This window comes from Semicossyphus pulcher, unplaced genomic scaffold, assembly GCF_022749685.1.
Source record: "Semicossyphus pulcher isolate SPU_LCO1_2020_fin unplaced genomic scaffold, fSemPul1.0.p SCAF_12, whole genome shotgun sequence".
NCBI lineage: Eukaryota > Metazoa > Chordata > Actinopteri > Labriformes > Labridae > Semicossyphus > Semicossyphus pulcher.
The window spans coordinates 11,247,400-11,259,107 of record NW_027211626.1 but is presented as its reverse complement, the minus strand read 5'-3'; the positions used below and the strand labels follow the sequence as shown (position 1 = coordinate 11,259,107).

General features: G+C 41.5%; 1 protein-coding gene across 5 annotated transcripts in view; it reads right to left on the bottom strand.

Moving 5' to 3' along the window:
- Positions 1-842: 842 nt before the first annotated feature.
- ctbp2a (C-terminal binding protein 2a) overlaps positions 843-11,708 on the bottom strand; it is a 78,649-nt gene continuing 67,783 nt past the window's right edge. For all 5 annotated transcript variants that reach the window (XM_069658499.1, XM_069658500.1, XM_069658497.1 and 2 more), the window contains 7 exons: positions 10,221-10,365; positions 9,307-9,513; positions 7,760-7,974; positions 6,256-6,386; positions 5,931-6,058; positions 4,476-4,599; positions 843-2,506 (listed from right to left, as the gene is read on the bottom strand). In XM_069658499.1, coding sequence (XP_069514600.1) covers positions 2,323-2,506; positions 4,476-4,599; positions 5,931-6,058; positions 6,256-6,386; positions 7,760-7,974; positions 9,307-9,513; positions 10,221-10,365 — 1,134 coding nt within the window. In that variant the 3' untranslated portion in view covers positions 843-2,322. The remainder of the gene's footprint in view (positions 2,507-4,475; positions 4,600-5,930; positions 6,059-6,255; positions 6,387-7,759; positions 7,975-9,306; positions 9,514-10,220; positions 10,366-11,708) is intronic.

Sequence of the window (11,708 nt, the reverse complement as noted above, 5' to 3'; positions counted from 1 at the left end):
AGGAAAGTTTTAAAGCTTGAACTTAAAAGCAGAGAGGGCGTCTGCCTGCTAACACTCGTATATGATTCAACATGTAAGAGTGTTAGCAGGCGAACAGTAACACGGGCACCTAATTGCTGGTACCTGCCAATCCAAACTACTGTACACACAAATAAATAAGTCACTTGTAACATTAAATATAATTCAGGATGCATTGTATGTGTTCCATTCTAAGTTATTCCAACATGTCGTCCTCCTGAATCAGTTAACTCACTTAACTAAGTGAAAAGTAACTAAGTTTATTTACTCGAATACACTGTTTCATCTCAGAGGGAATATTTTACATAAAACTCTGATTAAGTTACAAATAATTACCATTAACTAGATGCTAATTAGCATGAATATATTGGTCAATATATAGAATTTACGAATGAATATTTACTTTCATCCGCCGTGTTTCTTCGTCGTCAAATCTGGTACCAAAGTATTACTTTGATTTTTTATTACTCCTAACACCAGGTGTGAGAACGAGTTTCCGGGAGGGAGAGAACCATGGCGGCAGTAAAACACAAGTGGTCTGTGGCCAGTTGAAAACTGCAAAAAGATTATTTGACATACTTTTAATTTGCCAATTTGCCAAAATGAGGACAAATCTAAACTGAAAAATAACTTTCTAGTACCAGGCATAATGGGAACTGTTGGAGCGTGACTATCCACCAAATACAAGACATGATAATAGGAGGAATTAAATCATTTTTTTCCCTGCGGCACAATTTTTTACAGACACTGAGACTAATCTTTAAAATAACAAAAAAAGTGTCAAGTAACACTAGTAACTCAAAAACGTTCCACACAGCCAATCATCAATCAGAACAGTAAATTTTTATTTATTGTTTCCAGCTGCACTGTATGCTATATGTTCACCTTGTACAAGAAACAAATACAAATACTCACACTAAAAACCAAACAATCTGCTAGCAGCCGTCTCTTGCTAACGTCACGGGGCTAAAAGGGGGTGGATGTGGCTGCTGTTGTTCAGAGAGGGCGTGGCGCCTTCCGAGAGCCACAGCTGGCTTTCATTAGAGCGGAAAAACAAAGAAACTATAAGGAGGAGAGGGCGGGGTCGCTCACATAAGACTATGATTATAAGAACATTTAACGAGGCAAATACAAATCTAACAGGACTGAAAACCTTGAACATCAAAAACCAAACATTTGATATATAAAAAAATACCACAATGGAGAAAGAGTTGTGAAAATCAATAATCCGGACTGGTTTTCTTCTCTGGTCAGATTTGGACATTTGAAGCTTCGTATTTTTCCTGAGTCAGTAAGTAATTTACTTTTCCCCCTCCCTCTTAAGCTTGTTGCTGCGATGCACTGTAGGTCCTTTGGGTGCAGACAGATATTTGGGACACTTACCAAATAATGTAGGTACCTCAGCTGAGCAGAGTTGGAACAGATACAACAGCAATATTAAATTGAGGCGACACACATACCTAACCATGAATGGCAGACACTCTTTTTTCTTTTTTTGGTTTCAAATGGTCATTTTTTACCTCATAAGCCGAAATATTCTTCCTGGAACTGAAACCACATTTACAGCCCCACATCTTGTCTTTACATTCAGGGGCCACCAGCCATGACGGTTAGAAAAAAAAGCTAAGATGGAGTTCATATTTCTGATGGAGACGGCAGAAGCTGACTTTTCTTGCCTGCTTAACGTACATGGAATCGTAAATCCATTCATTTTCACACACTGAAGAACATAAAACAGATATTCACTTGCAACAGAAACACAGAATATAGGATAAACAGAAGAAATAATAGAAAAATAACAACATGTTTGCTCTGAAATGGGTCAAACTGACGGGGAAGAAGGGAAACGGAGACAAAGTTTTGAAGTCACAATCCCTTCAGGTTTCTCCTTTAAACCAGGAAGTAGGGTCAGATTTCCATCCTGCACGTGGTATCGTCAACGTGTCCCAGAAATCCAGAGGAATCTCCCTAAAATATACTCGAAAATAAAGATAAAAACAAAAAACATCAATGAAGAAACGAAAACAGATATGGGGGAGGAGAGGCGTCAGAGTTTGACGGTCAGTCCCATCTCAGTGTGGCAGCTCATGTGTGCGATAACATCCACTGTCCTCACTTGGTCTTAGAGGTTTCATACAAAAAGAAAATGTGTGAAACGTTGCCCTGCAGGCAGTCTGCTGGTAGGTTCAGATGGCTGAAGTCAAGCGTAACGTTGGATGGTTTTGATGGTAGGTTTCTGGGTTTTTTAAGTTTACATTGTTTTGTTTTTTTTCTTGCCCCAACTGCTCGGTTCCAGCAGCAGTCCTACGGCTCGCTCATGTGCTCTCTCATGGGGTCGCCATGTTTGGAGGGTTGGTTGGGGGAGACGGCCTGTGACGGATGGGTACCGGGGGGCAGGGTGTGGGCGATGGGCACTCCCCCAGGCACCAACCCCTCCATAGGTCCGGGAATCCCGCCGGGGGCGACGCCCACCACGCCAGGAGGGAATCTGGAGGAGGACAGGAGGTGATGAGCAGGTATGTTCAACTGTAATGTTTTTATTCTTTATTTTCAGTGCCTGATCATATTTCTGCTAAACATTTCATCTTGAATACTAAGCTCATACTAATATTTGTTGCTCTCGATAATTTCTAGTATAGTTTATGAAATACAGAGCACATTTGGTACAACTATGCACTTTTGTGTATACAAATAAACACATGGTAAGGGTTAGGGTCACATCCTAGTTTCGGTGCACTCTAAGCAATGTCACCTCTATGTAACAAAATATTAAAGTTAAACATCACAAGGAGCAACGTGTAGGCAACACATTGAAATGTTAGGGGATTTGATCTGGTGTAAGGGAAGGATTTTAAAGGTAAATACACCCAAATTACAAAAGTTATATCTCACTTTCCTCCATATGTCGTCTACCCATACTGATAGGTATGGCTTAATTTGCTCAGGTTGTAAGATACCCAAGCCAAAAAGCATTAAATAAATTCATTATCAACATCTCTTTCCTTAAATTGTGTCCCAAGTAAATGAGAAATATATATTTGTTTTATAATCTGGGTACACTGATCCTTTGTTACAGGCAGCTGATGGGAAGACTGTGTGTGTGGATGGCACATATTTCAAATTAAACAGCTAAAAATAATATCCTCCATTTGTGACTATAAATCAATATTTTCCTTGATAAACTACCTCGTGAGAACCTCACCCCAGTTTCCCCCAAAAGAGTATCTGTGTTTTTCTTTTTTCTCCACTGTTACATATTTCTGCCCCCTAAACAACAAAACTAAACAACTAAAAACAAAACTTCACTTAAGCCCCTTTTACACTGCTCAGTTCAAAGCGGGATTATTACTCCTCTTCTATGTAGAATGCACAGAGGATTGAATGAATGGTGGGGCGAAGTCGTCCCGCCTCTGAGCCGGCATTGGAGGCAGTAACAGAGGCGAAACGGTGTCTGTGTAAACTGCACATCCGGCAGGGCGGAACAGCACCGTGTGTGTGTGTATGTGAAGCATGCGCTGTTTGTTTACACCTCGCACATGTTTTGGTTGCCGGAACGCTGTGTAAAAACACACACTGGGGGCGGCTTTATGTGGGTGTTGCTTGGTCCGATGTAAAATGGTAATGTCTGCATGACGGTGGAGCTTCGTTACAGCGCTGAGTCTGAACCGCAGTGTAAATAGGGCTTAAAACTTCCCAAACTTCCCTGCTTTTTTTATTCTTCCTTCTTTACTCTTCAAAATATAATTATGAACCTATTTTAATCCTTACACCTCCAACAATTCATTGTTTGAAATTCCAATAAAGAATAATGGGGACGTATACTACTCTTGATTATGAGTGTGACATATTTCACTTTAAATGTAAGAACACATTAGAGAGTGAGCTTGTGTCTGAGGCCTGTGATAGAGGGGAGGGTTTGGGGGATTGATGAGATGCTGGGTAAAGTGGGTACAGTTACAGGACATGTAAGTTAGGAGTGTGAGGCAGGAGAAACGACCACAGAATTCAATGGGGTTTGGTTTTTATTAATGATGTTGTTCATTTGCCTTGGCCTGTGGGCCAGCAGTGGTAGTATTCATTTACCTGGTTGAGAATTAGGTATATAATTTGTCCTGCATTCCCCCCGTTGCTATGGCCTGTACCATGGTTTGGTTCATTCGGCTGTGTGAGAGAAGCAGTTCATTCTGGTTGAGACAAGACTGAAACACGCAGAGCCTAAACTTAACATGGGATTAATTCATGTGGGCCACAGTCTATGTCAAAATACCCACAAAAAAGTAGAACCCAGCCTAATATGCAGGAAAAGAAAGTCAGAATTGTGACAAACATACATGAGAATATCTAAACTACCCCTCCCCCGTGTGTAAAGCCTTGTTGTCTGCAGGTGTTGAGATGACACAGGTGATATCTGTGCGATGAGAGTATCCTGCTGGGGGTCACGAAAATCCATCTCCTACCTGTAAGCGGCCCCATTGATCTCAGGGTGAACTTGAGGCTGCTGCTGCTCCATCATCCCCCAGGGTGCCGAGGTCACGAAGAACTCTTTGTTGACACAGTTTCGGAGGCTGTCGGGGATTCGGCCTGTTTGAAAAGATTGAACATAGGTGAGTTGAGACACCACAATGTGAGACTGTGGCCTATCACTGTATTCACTCGACGGCCATTTTCCTCTGAGTTCAGGGAAGGAAGCTCAAATGTTAACATGTCTCACTGCTGTGTTCCAGGTTTTTAAATAATATAAACTTAAGGAATTTGGTATTTCATCACATCTTGATTAAATAGCAACTAATACTACAATGGACAGTGAAAATCCAGAGAGACATCAGTCCATATTTCAAGTGAAAACAACACATTTGATAATCCATGAGCTAACGTTAGCATTCAACCACTTCCTAGCTAACATTTCCATTTGATAGGTTCACCTACATTTTAAGTCTGTAAGTGTTACACAATGCGAAAGCAAAGACATAACTTCCTCGCTAACAGCAATGTTAGCTAGCTAGCTGTATAGTAAAACAAGATATTTAATAACCAATGAGCTAACATTAGCAATGAACCACTTCCTAGCTAACATTACTGTTTGACAGGGTCACCTACTTTTTAAGTCTGTAAGTGTTACACAATACGAAAGCAAAGACATAACTTCCTCGCTAACAGCAATGTTAGCTAGCTAACTGTAAAGTAAAACAACATATTTGAGTTGTTAGCTACCAAAGGGTTAGTCCCATCAGCTAAAGTTAGCACTCAGCCAATTCCGAGCTAACTTTAATGTTAGCAAGGAATTCATGTCACTCCTATTGTATTATTTAACACTTTCAAAACGTTAGCTAGGAAGTGGTAAATGCTAGTGTTAGCTAGCTAACGGTAGCCAATGGGCTGTCAAGTATGTTGTTTTACCCTGAAATATAGCCTGATGTCCCTCCTGATTTTCACTATACATAATAATAATAATAATAATAATAACTTTAGTTATATAGCACCTTTAAAAACAGATGTTTACAAAGTGCTTTGACAGACAAAGCAAAGGCAGGAACTAAGGTAGATTACAGAATGCAAAACAGATTACAGAGCTTTCAACAATGAGGCCAAACAGAGAGTAGTCAAGAAAATTCAACAAAAGGCAAGAACTCAATGCTAACAAAAAAGGTCAACAAGAATAAATGCAAGTAAAAGGAATAAAAGTGACAAAACAGAAACAAAGGCAGTTCGAGCAATAAGCAATACAACTAAAGAGATAAAGAAATAAAAGCAATAAAAGACCATAAAAGGTTATAAAAAGACGATAAAAAGATTATCCTCTCAATTGCTGATTAATTGAGACGCTATTAAATGATAACGATGTCTGATAACTTACATTTATACGACGTCAAACCTACAACTCAGAATATGTTGAATACAAAATGTCTCCACACCTGTGATGGCTCTGCGTATTTCTGTAGCCGCAGCCTCTCTCATCTCCAGGGACGCCTGCTCGCTGTACCAGGCGGTGTGGGGTGTGCAGATCAAGTTGGGGGCGTCTTTCAGAGGACCTTGAGAAAAACTGTCCAAATGAAAGACGGAAAAGAGGAACAAAAGTGATTCAGAGATGCAACTGATTTTCATCATATAAATGAGATTTGGCTATCCATGTCATCTGGGGTGTAGTAGCAGTATGCAGTAGCAGTAAGGGTCTTAACTGAAACAGATTTATGATTAAAAGTGTTTTTAGTAAGAAGATGAAGGTGTGAGCATAAGCACCTGAAAGGCTCTGACTCATGGACGTCTAAAGCGGCTCCCCGTATCCTGCCTTCCTTCAGGGCCTGAGCCAAAGCTTTCTCATCCACCAGACCTCCCCGCGCAGAGTTGACCAGGAACGCACCTTGACGCATCTGCACACACACAAAAAGGTTTTCTCAGTATTCAACCTATCAAGATGGTTAGCTTGGAGATGCTGTGGTTGACTCAATGCTGCTTGGGAAGTATTTTATTTTTGTAACAACTCAACAAATCAGTTTCAAATAAAGAGAATGACAACATAACAAAAGGCTTGTTAAAGAAAGGGGACATTAAAATGACACTAATCCCTTCATCTTCTCAGAATAGCATCGAGCACGTACGTGATGATGCATTGTTTTTGACACAATAAGTGTTATATGGAAATTTGAAACAGCTGTCAATGTCAGCAGCTGAAAAGTGATTCAGACATTGTCTTCAACAAACCCTGCAGTTCACTTTATATCCTCCAGGTGGCAGCAGCGGTCAGGAGAAGACTCAGTGCATAACTTATGCGTTTCTTGTATTCATCATGTGAGCAGGGCAGAAATTGGTTCTGTTTCGGGGACTTTTTTTTTGGAGGCAAAAGGCTGTAAACTTAATTTCAGTGTTAAAATAGATTCAGTGTAAAGATTAGCTGCTGATTCACCAAGGCTGGTCGTCGAGCACGTCTGGCCCGGCTTGGCAGCCCTCACTCGGCTGGCAGCCGTGACTTGGCTGGTCAGTAGCATTCCTTGGCTCGTCAGTGACTGCTTTGTTGGCAACTAACAATAGGTATGGTCCGTTCAGACTTTTTAAACACAGTGTGTTAGATTATATGGCAGAGAAGATGTACACATTTATACCATCTATACCCTGAGAAAAGCTCATGTTTAGTGGTTTATATTATAAGAGTACAGTGTGTTGTTTGGGTCCAGATGAGATGCTTTTATAACCACTCCAAATACACATATTTGTTTATGTCACACTGACTTCAGTGTTAGGAAAGAACAACAACCATGAGGAAAAACAGGCAGATCACATTTAATCTTCCTGCCTCATAACACAAAAAAAATGATGTCACCACCACCCCCTTATGTCTTTCCCTCTTATTTTGGCTTAATGGAGATCTTCCAAACATCTGTGTTTCTTTGCATGTACTTTGTTCCGACTATCTTACCACCCTTTAAAAGGTTGTTTAACAGCCTGTAGTTGGACGTTGCCAACAAAAGAGTGCTGGCAGCCGAGGAATGCCAGTGGCGGGCCAAGGCAGCTACCAGTTTGCAGGGTAAAAGCTGTGCAACCAACCTTCAAGGATCATTAGCCTCATGAGGAGAATGTGCAGCCTTCTTTGGAGGAGAAAAAGAGCGTCTTACATTCACAGTTTTATGAGGCGATGTCAGACACGGTCTTGTTTTTAATTTGAGATAGAAAAATCTGTTTGTCTTCATCTCTTAACTAAGACTCACAACTGATATGTCGAGTTTCCTCAGCACTAAAGGCCTCCTACCTGTTTGATGGTGAAGTCGTTGATGAGGTGGTGGTTGTGTTCGTTCAGGTTGCAGTGCAGGGACACGCAGTCGCTCTGGTACAGCAGGTCCTGGAGCGTGTAGACTCGCTGCACGCCCAGCGAGCGCTCCAAGCCGTCCTGGAGGTAGGGGTCGTAGAAGATCACGTTGAAGCCAAACGCCTTGGCCCGCATCGCCACCGCCTGGCCTGAGCGACCTGAGGGGGGGCAGGAGAGGGAAAGAAAGCTTGGATTTAGAGGTAATTGTGATTCTAGGAACTTAGTTTTATTGCCCCATACCCAGATGATGTGTCCTTCCCTAAGCAGTGCTTGAAAAGGTGAGCTACTTCAGGTGTAACAGTGCTGAAAGGGTTAATCTACTAGCAAGGACATCCATGTTTCCCAGAGGATGAAACCGACTGATTCTGTGTAAACCTTGACATTTCCTGTAGCACCACCTGCAGTTTTCACCTCTCTTAGGAGATATCTCAACACTCATTAGTCAGATTTGCACAAAATCTGGTTTCCAGACGATGTATCCAAATAACTTTGGTGATCCAGTCTGACATTATATGAATTATAATGTCTTTAGTGAGCCCTTTACCTGATCCTCAGCAGCTCTGATTATCAAGACAACAGCACTTCCTCTTGTGTGACATTGCTTTTTTGCATCTTTGCATGAAAAGGGCTAAACAAACAATGTTACTGAAGTTTTTATCTTCAAAAAACAAGACACATTTTAAAGGGGACATATTTTAGCTGTGCAATCAATTTTCTATTATTCGATAATTTGTTTTTGAATCACGTTGGTGAAGTTTGTTTGGTTTTAAAAATTGTAATAATAAATTGTAATATTCATATTTTAATTTAATTTAATTTAATTTAACTATTTAATTAATTATATCCTTCTGAAACAAACAAGCTGTTTTGCCATTCAAAGGTCAGACCTTAGCCACGATTGGCTGACAGTATTTGGAGTGACCGCATAGCCCCTCCCCCACGTGGGGTGCGGCCGCACTGTCACTCCAAAGTTGTAGAAAACATGGCTGCTCTAGGATCAGTTATTCGGCCTTATATGTACGAGCCAGTATCGCCAGGAGGTATCAGAATGGTAATTTTAAACCTTGAAAATGACTTGACTACAAGCTTGTGCAAGAAGGCAGCCTGAGGTGAATGACGATTGGTTGATTTCAGCAAAAGCAAGGTTCTACGTAGAAATCTGCAGCTGTTCTGAGCGGCCCATTTCAGAGGCACCATCAAAATATGAGAATATCCATTCAAGAGATACGGCCCCTGTAAGATATCTATAACCAACTGTTTCCTTTTCTAGTGAAAAACAGCTCTCTCATACAGCATGACCACCATCTCTCTTTTGAGTGTGACCAAAACAATAAAAAGGTCAAGTTTGGAGAAATTCTGAACTTCTCCCTCAAGCACAAACACTCTCTGACATGTTGTTATATGCTCTCTGAACTCCACCTTTAGCTTTAGTCTCACATGCTGTAACCTGGCTTTACCTTTCCTACTAAAACCACAAAGAAGCATCTCACCAAACCCGATGAGGCCGAGCGTCTCTCCTCGGATCCTCGCCGCCCCGGACGCCACCTCCCGGATCTGCTCCACGCTCTGCACCCGCGTGCCCTCCCGCAGAGCCTGGTACAGCCAGGTGTTTCTCCGGTACAGGTTGAGGATGTGACAGATTGTGGAGTCTGCCGTTTCTTCTACGGCTGCTGAGGGAATATTACACACCGCGATGCCTGGAGAAAGGTACGATGGGAGATAAGAAATGAGGAAATAATGGCGCTTCAAATGTGTCACAGATTTAATAGTCATAAAAGTTGGTTATAAATACTGCAGCTGCTTTCAGAGAGATTCATCTGCAGTTTGTTTATTTCACAAATTAACTGAGAAGTTTTTTTTTCTAAATGACCTTCTACAAAATAAAATGGCACCGTGTAACAAAACTGAACTGTGAAGGATAAGAGAATAATTATAACTGCTAATTAAGCCCATGAAATGTCTGTGTGCCGAACGGATCACAGCAAACTACAATAATTATGATATCACACTACATCCGGCTCTCACACCAAACATATGCCGAAGGGGCCAAATGGGAATCTGAGGGAGAGTTTCATATCTGTCGGAGCATCTGCTCCGCATATGCAAACAGATCCATTACGTATTCTGTTTACAGTGTGGAATCATTCCTGTTACATATGTTGTTTATGTTAAGTCAGTAGAGCAAGCAGAGTTTGGTTTGGCACACGTCCAGAGTCGCACTATCCTTATCCATAACGCATGATGTCTGTTTTTATTGTCTGCTTTTGGTTGAGAATGAAAGAGCCCTACTGGCACACACACAGCCCCTCCTCGCTCATTTATCTCCTCATACGATGACTCTCTGCTTCTGCACACTTTCTCTTTCTGTTCCTCCTCTTTCATCAGAATCCGTCGCAAGTCTCACCGAGCTCCCCGGCAGCCTTGATGTCGATGTTGTCGTAGCCGCTGCCGATGCGGATAATGATGCGCAGCGCCTTGAACTTCTCCAAGTCCTCTCTGGTCAGGGTGATGGTGTGGTACATCATGGCTCCTACTGCCTCATTCAGCACCTGTGGGGGACATAAGAGGGGAGCAGGCATCTTACATTAATGCTTGCATGTTTTTTCCCTAGCATTATGTATGAACAACTTCTCTCAGCCAACATGAATAAGAAAGCGTCCACTACTTCCTGGACCTAAGTTTATGTCCGCTCTTCTTCATCTAAATGCAAATTGATTGTTTATGTGTTCTCGAAAATATAAGCTGTTGTCTGTGTGTTTATAATGAGTCTTTACCACAGCTTGTTTCTGTCTCTCTGTCACTCAGGCTGTATGCAAACAAGGTTGGAGTGATTGCAGGCAGGATCATAAAGTAGACTGACAGCTGCTGAGGAACTCCGCAAGCATAAGCAAGTAGCTGCTGCAGGCCAGCGCTGCTAAACAACCGGTTTAAATTCACAACTCGCTAACTGAATTAACCTAATCCAGCCAGATTAGCATAGCCATGAATTTCTACACAACATGTATTTTTTACTGGAGCTGGCTGTAGTGAGAGCTGGATGCTGAATTCAAGGTTAAAGCTCTCCTCATGCATTAATCTCATTAGTTTAGAGAAGCAGGGCAGCAGCAGGCTTGGCTGGAGACGCTGCCGGAGAGCGACACAGAATCGGAGCAGACTTTTGAATATAAGCAGAGAGCACATTTGCATGAAGTGGAAAAAGTGAGCAATTGGGTCATTTGTATTGTGTTAATTAGTTAAAGGACTGGTCGGCAGTTTGGGCTGGCGTGTCACAGGGTATGTGCACCTTCACAGCACGGGATCATGAATATTACAAAGCACATACAGCTCATTACAAAGGAAACACTTATTCAGAACAGTACTTATTCTACATGAGTGTAATGGCTCATTTACAAAGTCTTAAAGACGTATTACAGCATGGAGATTCATTTATGGTGTAAGAGGGAGTTACACAGAAGGAATATATAACAATAACTGTAAAATAATCAGCTTTATTGATGACTTAATTTGTGGTTCTGAGCTAGCCGTTCCCACTGCTACTAGCCTCCCCCTGCTATGCTAAACTAAGCAAAGTAATTGCCTCCTTGCTCCAGCTACACGATACATTATGTTAATACTTTTCCCCCCTGAAAGAACTCTGAAGTATCAAGTCCTCCTTTGCTTTTATTGGCTGGTTGAGCTGCACAATTAATCTCGATTTTATCGTTATCGAGGTATGAGCAAAAAGCCTGAATTTATCGCATAAAATAAGACAAATTATCTTATGTAAACAAGCCATGCTTTCTCACTAAGCATGCAAACATTGAACTTATTAGAGCCCTGGGTATATTGGCCATGCTTTCACAGCATTTTGATGCAGCAAGTGCAAGCTAGCTATCAGCTACCCTCAGATTAA